This window comes from Fonsecaea pedrosoi (assembly GCF_000835455.1).
Source record: "Fonsecaea pedrosoi CBS 271.37 unplaced genomic scaffold supercont1.6, whole genome shotgun sequence".
Taxonomy (NCBI): domain Eukaryota; kingdom Fungi; phylum Ascomycota; class Eurotiomycetes; order Chaetothyriales; family Herpotrichiellaceae; genus Fonsecaea; species Fonsecaea pedrosoi.
This window is the reverse complement of record NW_013550610.1, coordinates 1469064-1485467: the sequence shown is the minus strand read 5'-3', so window position 1 is coordinate 1485467 and position 16404 is coordinate 1469064. Positions and strand designations below refer to the sequence as shown.

Here is a 16404-nt window from a genome sequence, read left to right as displayed (position 1 = left end):
TCAGGCGTCGATATCCACGGATGTAAAGTACAGCACTCGGTCCGGCTCCGGGTCGAACTGGTACGCCCTCCACCCTGGTCCTCTCGCCGCGCCTGTAACGGTTGAACACGAGAGCGAGAGAATGCCCGACCGTTGTATCAGGGTCACCAAGTGAGAAGACAGGGGGATGACCGACCGACTTGTTACCAAGATGGCGACGCGTTGCGGCGGTGCTGACATGGTGGCACAAGGCGAGTAGTATTCTTGGAAAGAGGGGGCGCGCCTTCGGCGATTGATGTAATAGTATTCATCGTGGCAGCGCCCACTCCCTTGAGAGAAAGGTGCACGTTCGGTCTTGATTGCGTTCATCACGAGGAGAAGGAGACGGTGTCTCGCGACATGCAAGGGGCTACTGCCGACCAACGGCCCTGTTTCCAAAGCGGTCTCCTTCACCACGAGCCTCAAAGGTCGCAGGGTGGAACACGCTGCGGTTGTTCCAGATAGCTGGCCCATGGTCAGATGCGCGTTTCCAATAGGGGCCATGATCACTCACCGATGTCGTTGGAATTCTCCCATTTGAACCGGACCTGAAGGTCGTGGTTCTTGTAGACGAGGCTCGCTAAGACTGTGTCGAGTATCACATCCGCCTCGACCGGGACCGAAGTGCTCTCCCAGGCCTAGCACCTGGAGGGCAAAAAATGGCGCCATAGCCTAGCCATCAGGCGTCCCTGGGCGTTCGTGCACAGGTCACTGGCTTCGGCAGGGTCGTATAAGGGCGTGTAGCCGTCGTAGAGAACGAGCGGATGGTGGGCGGTGATCATGATCACGCAACGACACGGTCACGGCTGAGCGCGCCGACCGTATGCCATGGCTTCCCTCGCCCTGTCGACCTCGAGGTGAGCCCGTTTCCCTGCTGTCGATCAATGCGAGTGGTGCGCTTGACAGGGCAGTAGAGCGTCAAGTGAGCCTCTGCCAGTCTCCCACAGCAACCCAGCCCCGTAGAAGTAGTATTGGGTAGCGACATAACGCTCCCCTAGCCCGCGTGTGAAACCTAATGGCTCCAGAAGCCACGGGACCGCCACCAACTTCGGGCTTCATTCTTTGAAAGAGATATCAGTTACACGGACCCAAAAACTCCGCAATGTATGCCGGGAGGATGGCCGAGGTCAATATTTCCCCAGTCTCTTTCTTTTCTTCAACGGCTCCGCGACTCGAGCCTGATATCTCGGCGTAATGTGCGTCGTGACTCGAGGATGGAGACGAGTCATTTCCGCCTCGTCGAAAAAAACCGATCGCCGGAAGTGAATTGGGTGACCTCGACACGATCTTCTGTGGCCACGCTCATGGCCACATCGTACGCGGGTGACGATAGTGGTGGTTGTTGGATTGCTTTTCATTGCAGCGGGGGGCGCAGGCGCAGGCGGAGGTGGAGGCGAGAAGATGCACTCAGTGGGTTTGGGGATGAAAAGAGTCAATACCCGGAAAGGTCCTTGTCAATCGACCTGGTAGGGGAAAGGATTTGGTTTTTTGGCTAGCGAGGTCCTTTCGTGTCAGCAGGCTTGGACAAGCTGCTGTATTATTCCTCCTCGTGGAATGCCAGGATAGATGGTCCCAAGATGACCTTTCAGGGGGCCGGAAGGGGGGAATTGGTCGTTGGGAGAGATGGGAACAAGGTTTGCATTTGAAAGACGAGGGTAGGGAATACGCGGCATGGGCAGCAGGCAACCAGCCAGAGGGTAATTGACACAAGGGCACATGGCCGCATGCATGAGGACGAGCTTCAGTCTCGACCTTTTGGCGCGGAGTCTCGTCGGTGGGCTCGAGGAAACAAAGAAGTCCCTTGACACAAAGGAATAGGGATGGATATCAATTGGGTTGGTAGATAACTGGCCTGTAGCTGGCTCTGGTACTGGCAACAAATCGACCAGCTCGGTGTCGTCGTCGGCCTCGGTCAAGTAATTCTGCCCTTCTGCGTTTGTTCGGTCCCAACTTACGCAGGGCTCCGTTGGCCCAGAGCCCCCAGTGCTGTGTCGTCAGGATGCTGACGGTTGACGTCGGCCCATCCTCCGGGGGCGGGGTGACGACGATGACTGGTAGCTCTCTGGCTTCCCGTCGTTCTGAACAAGCTTGGTGGTAGATTGGTGTGATTGCTGAATGGGGAATCGATCGCCAGCCTCGTTTCAGGTATTGAGGTTCGTGTAGCGTGTAGCGTGTAGCAGGTCCCAGGTCGCAGGTCGCAGGACGCAGGCAAATTTACCGCCGCTCTTCAAGGGGATTCTCCCTGCGATAGTGAAAGCCCAGCCACCCATAAATTGTGTTGATTGTGAGCTTCCACGACACTTTGTGGTCCGTGCACCTCCTCTTGCATTAGCGCCCCTTGGCAAGTCCTTGACTTTCTCTTCAGCTCTGACTTTGGTTCTTTCTTGTTTCGGTCAACGTTCACCTTCAACTCTCCTCGGCAGGTCTCAAACTTCGACATTGCCCCTCCAAAAAAAAGCGCCCCTGAGGTTACCGAAGCAAGACGCAGCAACCGCGGCAGAACTGCATGAGCCCGGGGTGTTTGTCGAGGCTAATTGTAGCCGTGTGGTGAGAGTGACCTAGCGATAGGGATTATTCGTGTATACTTGCTCTGTGGAGTCTTTTCGTCCAAATGAGCTGCCTGACCGGTATTCCATTGAGCTGAGAAGCACAACCATTGCCAGAAGCGAAGAACATGGAGCCCTTGTGATGTAGCACCTCCCATCCCAGCTCTTAAGTGTCTTTATTCCCGTACAAGATGCCTAGCCGACTTGAAGGTAAGGTGAGTGGGTTCTTCGCTCGACGCTTCCAAGATTCGTCCCCTTGTCGATAGCACTGCGTTTTCTTGACAAACGTGAACCAAGTGTTGCACGGCACTCAATGCATTGAGCCGTCTCCCGGTTTCCTCGCTTTTCTCTTCAGCGTTCTCTAGGCGGGCCGTGGTTGGCAACGGCCAGAACAAGTTTTGTGACATTCCGGTCGAGGATCGGAGGCATTCGCGTAGGTTCATAGGAGGCATTCGGGGAAGCCAGAATAAATCAGGCTGGCCGCTGGGGTGACTTTCCAGCCAGGTCCGGAGGGAGGAAGAATGGGGCAGCATAGAGTGCTATTGACTGTATCGCTCACGCGTCGAGATGTACGCAGAGAATAGAGCCCTCGGGGGCAACAGAGGTCGCAGGCTCGAAGGTAGAGAGGGCAGAGCTGACCGAGCGAATTTATCGTAAAGGGAAACTGATTTGGGAATGGCCGGCGGCGTGTGGTGGAGGAGGCTGGTGCTCGTAGAAATGTCATTTGGAAGTCACATTCTCAGGCAGACGGCAAACACGACGACCTCTCTCGCGTCGCTTTTTGCCTTATTTTCCGTGTCGTGTGTCGTGGAGTCAGGAGCTCGATCAGCCATAGCCATTGTCAGGTGGTTCTCGTGTCAGATGCGGAGCGCAGCAAAGGGAAAGGAAAGTTCGGAGCTTACGGAGATAATACTGAAATGGGAGAGTCTCCAGGCTGCGATGGGATGGGTGGGATTTGTCTGTGTAATGTGCGGAAATGACAACTCTTGGCCACTGAATTGGTTGGATTTTGGACACCACAATAGTTGGCTGGCCAATCACGCGGTTTGGAAAACCACGTGAATTTTTTTTGTCGGTTCACGAATATCCCGATCAGGAAGGCCAAGGGTTCCGCACGTCTGTCCATGCCAGAAACGAGACTGTTTTCCACTAGGTCTGAGATTCCTTTTCTCTTTAATCCTCCAATAGGATCTATCCATTCAGGGAGTTTCTAATCACTCGAGGACAAGTATGAAAAAAAAAGGGAAATAGGAGACAGTGATCAATCAAGTTATGAATACATCTGATCAGGACTTTCTGTGCTGTTTTGTCGTTGCTGTGCGGTAGCCGTTACCCCCCAGGGAACCGATATACTTGTGATCCTTGACTCAATCATTCCTCAACTCAATGTCGCCTTCACCACTGCCATGAACCCTCGAATTGCCATCGTTACTGGTGGCTCATCTGGCATCGGCGCAGCCCTCACCATGCCCACCACCGTACGAGCTGATGCTTCTGGCTAAGAGAGCGCCTCGTCCCAGTTCAATACCATACCCAAGCTCGCGTTACTCACTCATGACCCATTATCTCGCTCCCGAAGGATGGTCGGCCTCTTGTGTTTGTATGTTTGTCTTCCTCTTAACAGCGGTTCATGCAATTCTGGTCCAAGAAGCTGCGCAGGTCCGCGTTCAACTCTCTCAAGTAGTTCCTTTTCTCTTTCCCCTGATAGAAACGCGTTCTGGTGAGGTAGATCGATTCGTAGTCGAGAGGTTGGATATCAGGGGAGCCTTGGTTAGCCTCGCGGTCGGTAACGTTGCTGTAGGGGTAGAGGGGGTGCTGGTGCTGTGGTGGTGCGCATCAAGTGCCGCAGGATGCGATCAGAGGCAGACCGAGGTCTTGAACGATCTTCGAAGGTGAAGAGATATCGAAAGGTAAAGGGACATCGACAGGTGAAGCCGATGGATGGTATTGAACGCGTAGCGACGCGTAAATCCCTGCGGGACACAAAGAAAAGACTGAAAGTGATCGAAAAAGACGAAGAACGTGTCGAAAACACGTCGGATGGCGATGGCCATGTCATTGCGGTGGGAGCCTGCAACGTCTGGTCTTTTCCTGCGTTCGACCATGCCGTAGACTGATTTATATTGCAGAAAAAGCTTGTGAACGCGAAAATTCGCGGGCCTCACAGACCCTTTTGCGTTTTAGTAAAGACCTCTCTCTCTCTCCCCCTGCGGAACAGGCCTCTGGCCACACTAGCCTTCCAAACGCTCGGCGAATCCAACCGCTTTCGTTATCATCGATTTGTTGGACGCCACGATAGATTGAGAATGTGATTCAAGTGCCAGCCAGACCAGTATGCTTTACCCTGGCCGACTCTGTCTTGTACTCTCCCGTACTGTCCTGCCTTGTCTGACTTTGTGTTCGAAGGGGTTGAGCTGGTATTTGGCTTCTCCTTCAGACTGTTGAAGGAGGGGGGCAAAAGTACTGTAACACCACCGCAGCGAGAGGAGAGAGCGAGGATGGTGTAGACTGGCCTTTCCTTTACTGACATTGTTGACCTCCACCGAGCCAGGCTTTGGAAAAGCCCGATTCAGAGCTTCTGGAGCCGCACGGTTGGGTTGGCGTTGTGCGCAAGAAGCCCTACTCGAGACTATGGCCTTCATGGCCCTGTCAAAGGCACAGCGTTCTGTTCGCTCGCGATTCTGTCATCGACTGGACGCTGGAGGATTGGAAAGAACGTGATCAAGAGCGACAGGACCTCTGTTGTTCTAGGACACTGCTATCCCTGGTGCGGTTGTCTCCACCGCCAGTTGAACTGGTGAGCTTTTTCCGTTGCCTGCGACGTCATAATGTCCTGACACCCACGCATTCCCGCCGACAAGAAGCCAAAACGTATGGTCTTGACACGCAAATTGTGGACAAAAAACAAAACAGTCGGCCATCCCTTCGGCCATCCCTTCGGAGAAGTTCCTGATGTGTGGCTTTGAGCGTCAGAAACTCGCTGACCTTCGGGCTCACTTTGTCACTTTCTCGGTGGTGCAGTCGTGACATCGGTTATGCTGGCAATGCGGACAGTTGTTCGTTCTGATCGGAATCGGACTGTTGCCGCATAGGTGCTGTATTTCCATCATCATCATCAGCAACGCCCTCTAAAAAATCGATCAGATTGCCCGGCTGGGTCATCCAAATGCCCGCGGACGGGGTAGACAGGCATTCTTTACTCGGGCTTGGGGGGGGGGGGGGGGGGGAGAGAGAGAAGGGGAGGTAAATACGCATGTCCAGATAAACACTGTCACTTTCTTCTTTCCCTTGGATGGAGGACAGATGTAGATGCTTGGTGAATTCGTCGCGCCATCCGCTGGCCACTGCGTCGGCCGGGATTTCGATGGCCTGCAGTTTCTGCTTTGCTGTCGGAGGAGAAGACCGTGGCGCTCGGCCGTGTCTCGGACCTGGTCAACCGAGTGTGCATCGTTTTCATAGTATAGTGCCCCCCGGCTGTACACCACTCCCATTGTATAGTGTCTCCTGGCTCTTGAGTGTACACCGTCCTCCAACGTGTAGTGTCTCCTGGCTCTTGAGTGTACGCCGTCCCCAACGTAGAGTGCCCCCCTGGACGGAGACGTTCTTCCTGCGGACTTCAATCACACCAGGATCACTAGTTGCCCGACTGCGAGAAGCTGTGGCCTCAGAGACCCTCTTTCACCTACTCCTGTGGATAGACCACAGTTGCGGAATGGAGAGAAAGAAGACGGTTGCAGAATGAGGCTGAGCGAGTATTTATGTTACCCTATTGGGAAGGTTAGCCGAATAATTCCCCACCGCGGCAGAAAACAAGCTGGTGATTTCTTACCTAATCAATCAATCATTCATTCCACTCACTTACAGATTGTTGGTGTGAGATGGGTGCGTAAGGTGATTGATTACAGGACAGACCGAGGATGCAGGATGCTGCAGAAGGACAAGCCCTGTGAGCAAGCTCTGGTAAAATTTAATCGTTGAACTTCTTTCTCTCGAATCTGCTGGTGGTTGAGGTGATTGGATGGTATCGAGTTTGAAGGAGGTAATATTCTCATCAAAGGGAATAGGGATGGGATGATATTTCGATCCTGATCTTTGATCTTGGTCTGGTCGATCCACTTGTCGGCGCTTGCTTCCCGATCATCCGTGATGTGGACAGCTGAGCGGGTATCAGAATGCCCAGATGCCATGATGAAGGCGTCAATGACCTCCAGACCGGTCATGACACTTTGTTCGCCAGTCGTGGTGGTGCCGTGCGTGGGTATGTCGTGTGAGACGGTTCGAAGGCAGTGAGTGATCACTTTTGCGGTATACCGCACAATCAGAACAATAAGTCTTTATATAAACATAGGAATGCCTTTGCCCAAGTACCCGGCGTACCACGCCGATGCCGCATCGTCCAGGCCCGAGAGTACGATGCTCTGGTAGAGTTGGCGTACCATGCCCGGTCGTAAACCGGGGAGTCTGGGCCAGCATTCGAACACGACGCCACCTTCTATGCGCTATCCGTACCAGGTAGTCGTTAAATGTCAATTGACTATCCAGCGTCACTCGGAGCACCTTGGTCGAGGGCGATGATGCGACATATACCGTGGCGTACCAACCTATAGAGCCTACAGGGGGTGCGGCATCTTCCATCTTCTTTAGCTGTGCATCGCGGATGAAGTGTATCAACGAGGTCTTGTTGTCTTCAACTGTGGCTCCACTGGTCGCGGCCACGCGTGGAACGTGGTATTGCCCTCGACTGCAGCATCTCCATGTTCTGATCGGGCAGGATTCCAGCTTGACAGCAATTCAGGGTTATTTTTCAGAGTATCCGCCTGTCTTCTTTTTCTCACTCCGTCTCGGTTGTCTGGGGGCCCAATCAATCTCGTGAGGTTTGTGTTGGAGAGTAGCTGATGATCGAGGTATGGTCTCAACGATGCCGTAGTATTCCATATCCAATTATGATGGAGAGTGGCCGAGACGAAGTACAAGGCAGGCCGTGGCGGGACTATCATAGCTCCAGGGATCTGGTGACCGTAGATGAGAGAGACGGGGCCGAGCGTTGGGGATTTTACAACCGTTGTCCGCGGATAGAGCGATCGTGTCATTCACAACCCATCGTGTGTCGTCGTCGACAAAAGCAAGAGGTCCCTAATCATCGTCAATGGTCTGGTCAACCAAACCCGCGTTGAAGAAGATGAAGAGAATGAGGGACAATGGGGAGCCTTGTGGGAGGCCCGTTGTATGTGATCTCTGATATGTCTGATTCCAGTCTGTTCACTAACTATCGTGGCCTGTTGTGTGCAAGGGACGCCAATCCATCAACCACTTGAGTAAGGGATACCACCCGTTCCATCACTTGAGCAGGGGGGCGCCCTTCGCTCTCAACCACGCTGTCAGGGGCTGCCTCTGCAGTCTTGGGAATGAGCAATGTTTAACAATTCGTCCATAGGATCGGATATCAGATCGTGGACCCTTAGGCCACCGGATCAGGTCTGAGAGGAGAAGTTTCTCGAGAAGGTACGCTTGTAGGATGGAATGCAATAGGCCTATTTATAAGAAGTCAGTCAGCTAACGTGGGCCTTGCGGCGCGGGTCAGGGTCACCGACCTTATCATCCTCTCGAACTGCTGCTTTATTTTTGTAGAAACTTTGCAGTCTCCTTGACCCGACCATGGATTCGATTGTAGATTCCTTAAAGTTGCTCGGAAATTTGCAGTTCTGGGAATGAGCAATGTTTAACAATTCGTCCATAACATTGGATATCAGATCATGGACACCCCCCCTCCCCCCTCCCGGGAAACCGGATCAGGTTCGAGAGGAGAGGAGGCTTCTCGAACAGTATGCTTGTAGGTTGGGACGCAATAGGCCTGGTCATAACAAGTCAGCCAACGTGATTCTTATTGCGATGTAGATCCAGGGGCCACTGACCCCATCATCCTTTCCAATTGCTGCCGCTTAGATGCCCTTCGCTCTCAACCACTTGACCCGACCACGGGTTCGATTGTAGATTCCTGTTGCTCGGAAATTTGCAGTTCTGGGAATGAGCAATGTTTAACAATTCGTCCATAATGTCGGATATCAGATCATGGACACCAGGCAGCCGGATGAGGTCCGAAAAGAGAGGCTTCTCGAACAGTACGCTCGTAGGATGGAACGCAATAGGCCTGGTGATCATAATAAGTCAGTTAGCTAACGTGATTCTTGCGACGCGGATCCAGGGGGTTTACTGACCCTCTCATCCTTTCGGATTGCTGCTGCTTTATATTTGTAGACACTTTGCAGTCTACAAACGTAGACCGCCAATTCTGAGGCGAGCTAAAGTAACGTTTGGCCGTTGCAACGCGCACCCGCCAGTGGTCAAGGTCATGGCTAGAGCCTCTGACATATCTCTTTGAATCGACTCGGGGATTGCGGCATTCTTACTTGCCGGGCGAACCCGGATTTCTGTCGAGCCGGTGTGTTCAACACTCGCTTGACCCAAGTTGGGTCAACGGGGAGGTTGGCGCCAGAAACCAGAGGAAGACACCATTTGTAGGGAACCGTTCCCCTTGGTGGATAGAACAATGTAGATAAGGGAAGTCGGCAAAATAGATCCGTAACTTCGGGGGGGGGGCAAAAGGTTTGAATCAACTCGGGAATTGCGGCATTCTTTGCCTGCCGGGGGGCCGGTGTGTTCAAACTTGCTTGACCCCAGTTGGATTAAATTGGCGCCAGAAACCAGATACAAGACAACATTTGTAGGGAAGCGTTCCTCAAGTTGTTGCTCCACTCCAGGGTGGTGTGAGAGCTTGGCCAGACGGTATTTCCGAGCATGTGTCCTTGAACTTGGTGTCCTCCCGCTCTGATGCGTCGACGAAGTTCCTTGTTGGCAACTATGGCGACAGCACGCCTGACGGTGTGGAAAGGAGAACGCTCCTAATCATGTACTCCCATGTACGAGAGAGGAAAGAAAAGGAAAAGGGAAATAAGGAAATAGAGACTGCGCCACGACCGTGTCCGAGGAAAGAAAGGAAGAAGTAAACAGAGACGGTCGGTGCAGCGACGGCCGCATCCGAGGAAAGAAAACAAACAAGGAAATAGAGAGGCACGGCGACCGCGTCCGGCACGCCCCTTCAGGTACTGCCTGCCTGCCAATCAACCCAATTCCACCAGGGCCGGGTGTTTATCGGTTCGGCCGCAATCAATGGAAGCTAGAGATGGAAGGAGAGGTAGGGAGGGGCTCAATGTCACCGTCACATCTCATTCATTTCTTACCTCGTATTGAAATATAACCCAACCCGTACCTACCTTGTCATCTGCCCGTCACGGTCATTTCGAGGGACTAAAAGTGCTGCCGCCAGTTCACCCGGTCTGGGTCAGATCTGGACGGATTTGGATATTTCGTGCTCACGGCCGTGAAATTTGTATTTGCGGTGTTAACAAGAATGTAACTATGTTGAGGGGTTATGACCGATTGGATTATGTCTGCGAGATTGTAGAAGTCGGGAAGGGCTTTGATGTAAACGATGATTGGGGAGTAGAACCGTAGGTTTCAGCCCAGTAGGGACAGCCGTCTAGCAACAACTAATTCACAGCAGTGAAATTGGTCGGTATGACTTGGGCTGCGTATAGTCCTCCTTGCCCGATTTCCTCAGCAGTAGGATGCGGGCCACCCCTAAACGGTAGGGGCACGTAGCTCAGCCGGAGTGAAGTATTGAAAATTGCCACTATCCATGAGGTCTAGAACGGGCCATAATTCTTTTGTTGGGACGAATGATTGGTGTTGCCGGAAAGAAAGTCCTCCATTGACCAAGCGTTGTCATCCTTCTGGGGTCAAGCAGGAAAAGAAGCAAGTGGGAAAAGAGACCGTGACCAATATCCTAAAGTCGGACGGGGAAGTTGTGGGCGTGCAGGTCTCTCGCGATGGCAAGCCAGCGAAAGTCTCTCCCTTCTCCTGATCTTCATGGATCTCCGCGGACCGTCCAAGAAGGGTATGTTGTCACACGCCGGTGCATCCGAGGCGAGGTAGGGGGCTGCTTTCCATACCCTGTCGGTGTCTTCCAGAAAGTGCACCAATATCGTCTCTTCTTTTCTCTCACCCCTGACCGAAAGTTCTGCAGAGTAGCTTTCGTGCGGGATTCCCGGCTGGTGGACTCCATTTCTACAGTCGTTTGGAAGAATGATGTGGCATCATTCGCAATCTATCACTGGGCAGTCTCTGGCGAATGACTGAGCTACGAGCGGTCATGTGCCGTTCCGGTGCGCCGCCACTGTTGACGTGCCGCCTGATCGTTACCTGCACAAAAGCGCCTGGGGTGGGAAGTACATACAGTAGTTGAAGCTTAGGTAGACCGCTTTTTGTCACGCACGTAGTAGCTGTGCAGTCCATATTTGTTGTATGGATCGTGCGCAACTGCTTTTGACGGCCAACTTCAAAATCGCAGGCTTATCATGCTTCTCGAGTTGGCTTCCCGTTGAACCGCTTACAGCCATGTGTGCAGGAAAGGCGATACTGTAGCCATCGTAGAACGGGCTGAGTCCTTCATCTGCAGCCAGGGTAAGCAGACGCGTCAGTCCACACTGGCGACCAAGGATTTGAAAAAGTGCGCCAAAAAATCATTCTTCGTCGTATGGCCATTAGGAGGGCGCTGTTGTCTTTGGGTGAAAGAGAAAAACTGGCGTATCGGATTTCAAGCTGATCGTAAAAACTCTGTGCGCTGTACTCTAAGTCCTGCTTTCCACCCCTGCTGGTTTCTCTTAAGAGTGCTTAGCTTCGTCCTGCAGCAGATTTCTTGAGACTCACCGCACTTTCTGCGCAGCCTAAAACGTCAAAGTGCAGTGTCTCCACTTCCGGCGCTCGCAGCCTCACCGGTTAGCACTCATTAAAGGAGGCCTGGTATTGCACAGCCCACTGTTCATAAAGCCTGAAGCAGGTCAGTTTCGCAAACTCAATTTCTCGCAAAATGCAAGTGCCTAAGACGTTGGCCTCATTGTTTAAGTTTGTTCATTTGGGCACCTCACAAGACGAGAAGATGTTCTCTGTTCACCCCGCAATACGGACACTGCAAGACGCTCATATCCCTCCGAAGTCTGACTATCATCAATTTCGAGCTATCCTCTACGAGGTCACGAGGGAATGCTTGAAAGAAATGGCCAAGGATGAGGTGGACCTGGCAGAACTGAATAATGTTGGAGTTTTCCACAAGTTCAATGAGAAAGCTGGGAACATATACCAAGATTTCGGAGCCGAGAAGTCTATGCCAGACGACTGGATCTACAGAGGATCCTTTCCTGGGATCTGGTGCGCCTTGAAGAGTCCGGAGAATACCTACACGATGGCTCTAGTGGGCACGAAGATCGGACAATTCAAATTCAACACAGGTTTCAAAATCTACGATCCTCGATCCACAGCACACATGGAGAAGTGGGAAATCTGGAAAAGTCGTGTGGAAAACTCCGCAAAGTACAACCCCTGGGATGACGACAAGAACACCGATGGCTCAACAATGTCGTCTCGGGTGGACTTATATCTCGCAGACGCGAATGATTTCAACTTCTATCTGGAAAACGGCTATGGTGCTGTAGTTGGCTACAGTGACTATATGGCTCTGGTCATCGTCGACAAAAACCTGGTCTCAGATTTGCTTGATGCCGGGACTGTGGGAATGCAGAAACCCTGGATATCGTGGTTGATGAAATCAAAGAGTTCCAGTAATGATGCCCAATTCACAAATTCATCTGAAACATGACAGGCATAACGAGACAGTATCTATGGGCGGTCCGCGCAGATAGGAGATAGTCATAGGATGCGGCTCCACAGCAAACCCTGACTTTCGTGGATATCAAGTCCATTTTCGTTTTCCGTCGCTGCACCCGTATGGTCATTTCCCGGAAACAAGCGAGAGTCAGCGCTACATCCTCTTCTGTATCTTCCGTAATTGGCTTCCCATTGAGAGTCACCTTCCATCTGATGGTAACTCGGAGGCAGGAGGGAGGGTCATCATCATATGTTTTGGTCTGATCCCATTCGGACAACTGCACCAGAGCCAGCTTCTCTAGTGTCCGTGACGGCAGTTGGACGAGCTCACCGCATAGATCGGAGCCAGCGATTCGCGATGACGCTCTGAGGACAAGCCAGTAACGCTTAGACTTATTCAGACTAGTTTAAAGGAAGCAGGAGGGGCTTTAATAATTGAGTGTGTCTGGAAAGGTGAAGCCGCAATTGCAAACGACTGTACGCTCATGGGTGCTTCGGTCTCGACTGCTGGTGTATTCGTCCCTGAGTGTGGTCAACTCGTCGTCACCACGCCTTGGTATAGCGTCACCAGCATGGGGTTGGTCAATGCCTGCTTTACTTGCTGGATGATGGTTTGGGCTCCACGTTCCAGTCCTGCGGTCGAGGCGATCAGAGGTATGTGCTGCTGCTTTGTGGAGAATTCTCGTCGCACTACAGCCCAGTCGGTCTTTCGAAAGGTCTGCCTGGGTCGTGGTTTGTCACGGATGTGTCGCTGGCGTGTCACTGTGCAGCCGGCCAACCAGCCACAGCCTGGCAGGGAGTCACCTGTGAGTCATATTGAGTCTCTTGTGAGTCATATTGAGTCTCTTGTGAGTCATATTGAGTCTCTTGTGAGTCATATTTTGGACCCGTTGCTGACCGGTTGGTCCTAGTCACCGGATCGCTTGGGGATGGGTTTTGAGATGTCATGTTCATGCTGATCTTGCGAGAGCTGTGACTCATACCTGCGGACTACCTGCGGGCTTCATTGGTCCTGTCGTATACCTGTTCGACCACAGTACTTTCGTGTCTTGGGAGAGCTCTGACTCATACTTTCGTAGGATACTAACGTTCCTCCATTGGTCCTGTCGTATAATGATTTGACTGCGGTACTTTTGTGGGACACGAACATCCCTTGTCTTGCGAGAGCTGTGACTCATACCTGCGGACTTCACTTCATTGGTCCTATCGTATAATTGTTTGACCACGGTACTTTTGTAGGACACGGACTTTCGTGGAACATGGCACTTTAGTGTGACATGAACGTTCCTTCATTGGTCCTGTCGTATAACTATTCGACTGCGGGTACTTTTGTAGGACACGGCACTTTAGTATGATCACGGCGCTTTGATTCGATCACGGCACCTTGGCTTGACCGCAGCACTTTGGTCCGGCAGGGTACCCTGGTTTGACCACGACACTTTGCTTCGATCACGGGCACTTTAGTTCGACCACCCCGCTTTGGTGTGACACGACTGTTCATTCATTGGTCCCATCGTATAAACTGTTCGACCACCGTACTTTTGTTGGGCACGGCACTTTCGTAGGACACGTTCCTTCATTGGTTCTGTCGTATAATTGTTTCGACAGCAGTACTTTTGTCGGACACGAATGTTCCTCCATTGGTCCTGTCGTATAACTGTTCGACCATGGGACTTTTGCGGCACTTTCTTGGGCCACGCACGTCCCTTCATTGGTCCTGTCGTATAACTAACTGTTCGACCACAGTACTTTCGTGGGCCACGAATGTCCCTTCATTGGTCCTGTCGTATAATTGTTCAACCAAGGGACTTTTGTAGGACACAGCACTTTGGTTCGATCACGGCACCTTGATTCGACAGGTCACTTTAGTTTGACCTTGGCACTTTGGTTCTGCACGGCACTTTGGTTCGACCACTCCACTTTGATGGGACACGAACGTTCCTCCAAGTCTAGATCGTGAAAACGTAAGGGGGAGGGAGTTTTGGCTTTCCCACATCAGTGCGTTGGCAATCGCCCGATTTTGCTGACACTGAGGCTCGCCTCGCTCGATGGCCGATCTAGACTGGACCAAGGACCGAGTAAAAGGGGTTGGATGTCGTCATGACTCTGTACGAGGTAGGTCATATGTGCGTTGGAGATGGTCCGTATGACACGGTGACCTGAACCACGGTCCACCTTGTGGATGTCGCATTTGAGGACTGTGCCAATCAGCTCATTGGGTATCAACGCAAGGAGGTAGATGGTAGTTTCATGACCGCATGACTGTCGGGCTCGAACGTTCTAGTTCCTCGGGGCAGGAGGTTCTGGACTTCAGCCTCACCTCACTGTCCCCACCTATCTTTCACTGTGAGTCATGTCCAACACCAGTTTTCGTTTCTGCCTGCGCCCGGTGGAGTCGGGTGGCGAGTCGGGTGACCAGCTTCTGCGAGCCTGGATCAGTCGTGCTGACCGGTTTTGCCCCGTGAGAATAAGCCTGTAGCTGCTTTACTGTCTCGGCGACGTTCAAAGAGCCCGTCTCAAGACGCAAACACACGCTTGTTGCTGGAATTAGATCCTGGTGCGACAAGGACCTCCAGGTGGCAACCACAGGGGGGTAGACTCATAGAAGGGAGGTGGTCAGTTGTCAACCTTGCACCTTGTGACGCCTGGAACTTTTGTGGCCTTTGTCGGTCCGCTTCCTGAAGCAGGAAGGGCACCCAACCGATGCATGGAAGTTGGAAGCTGACTTTACACCGGTGTGTATTGTTGCATGTGGAATTTACCACCTCGCTTCCCCTTGATGGCGTTATTGGACGCCCAATGTGCATGGAAGTTGGAAGCTGACTTTACACCGGTGTGTATTGTTGCATGTGGAATTTGCCACCTCGCTTCCCCTTGATGGCGTTATTGGACACCCTAGGAAGCATGAAGGGAATCCACCCAACGTGCATGGAAGTCAGAAGCTCACTTTACACCTGTATGTATTGCAAACCTCGACACTGCAGGTATGAGCACGTTGACGGGAGTCAGGACTGTCAATGAGCACTTGTGCCACCCCCCAACACCCTGCGTCCATGATGCATGGACCGAGCAGATAGCGCAGTGGCTTCGGTGGCGGCAAGGGTGAGAAGGCTGTTCCAGTCACAGGGTCAACGCCATTTGGAAATGATGCGGACTGCTCCTCTGGGCTCGCTATGGCTGGCGTGTTGCATGATGTGAATTTACTACGGCCTCGGTCGCGCCGTGTACTTTGTGACCTCCCATCCATGCCGCCTGTAGGTCGAGAATTCCAGATAGACGGATAACTCGGTCCGCCGAGCTCCCTAGGCAACACATTCGCTCGCCTGATCAATCGGACACTCAAGATACGATATCGCTGAGGCGAGTCTGCAATAGAAAACTTTTCCAGGGGAGGATCGGTGTTCCTTGGCCTTGTAGACCAGACGAAGCCACACCATCCCCGCCCCATTCGCGGTGTAGCCCTCCTCGAAGCACTGTAAGAGGGGGTCTGGAAATAGCGGCCGGAGGTGGTCGAAGTCCATCAGAGCCCCTAAGCTGATGATTCTCGTCACCTTGCTCGTCTCGCAGCTTTGGTGGAAAAGCATCGTCCAGCAGCCACGACATGCCTGGTCGTGGCGGTTGAAGTCGCCACCCATAAACAACTGTATCTCCTTAGCTTCTTGAGTCTGGGCCCGAAGTCCACCAGGACCACGTACGCCTGGGCCGTGGCACCCAGGAGGGGTCAGAATTATGTCCCCGCTACTAGGGTATTCTGCCTGGATTTCCTGCCTCACTGGGGACGGAATTCTGACGGGGCCTGGGTGCGTGGGACTGGTAGACGTCCCTCTGCGTAGATGGACTTGTGATAGGGCTATCAGAAATTGACCGGTGTTCGAAGTCCGTCCTCGCTGACGGGACAAGGTCGAGACAGGACAATGTTGCAGTTCAAACCGGCTCTCTGCCCTAGTTCTAAAACCATTGGTATTACATGGTAGATAAATCGACAGTGGGGACCACTCGGAGCAATGGTCTCAAGAGCACAATGACACCACCATCAGCTCCAATGAGTCGAACTTCCAAATGCCGGCCACAATGTCCAAACACGGTACTTTTCACTTATCGAACCCGACTTGTCTTGTTG

At 52.5% G+C, this 16404-nt stretch overlaps 3 protein-coding genes across 3 annotated transcripts; 1 reads left to right on the top strand and 2 right to left on the bottom strand.

Annotated features, from left to right (window-relative positions):
* Positions 1 to 522, bottom strand: Z517_09390 (uncharacterized protein; the record flags this gene model as incomplete). The annotated part of the gene is made up of 1 exon (XM_013425300.1): positions 1 to 522. One exon carries the CDS (start codon positions 520 to 522, stop codon positions 1 to 3), a length of 522 nt encoding a protein of 173 aa, XP_013280754.1.
* Positions 523 to 11490: 10968 nt separating this feature from the next.
* Positions 11491 to 12276, top strand: Z517_09389 (uncharacterized protein; the record flags this gene model as incomplete). Its single annotated transcript, XM_013425299.1, has 1 exon — positions 11491 to 12276. One exon carries the CDS (start codon positions 11491 to 11493, stop codon positions 12274 to 12276), a length of 786 nt encoding a protein of 261 aa, XP_013280753.1.
* Positions 12277 to 12816: 540 nt separating this feature from the next.
* Positions 12817 to 13265, bottom strand: Z517_09388 (uncharacterized protein; the record flags this gene model as incomplete). The annotated part of the gene is made up of 2 exons (XM_013425298.1): positions 12817 to 13035; positions 13089 to 13265. The coding sequence occupies 2 exons, from the start codon at positions 13263 to 13265 to the stop codon at positions 12817 to 12819; spliced, it is 396 nt and encodes a 131-aa protein (XP_013280752.1).
* Positions 13266 to 16404: the final 3139 nt, after the last annotated feature.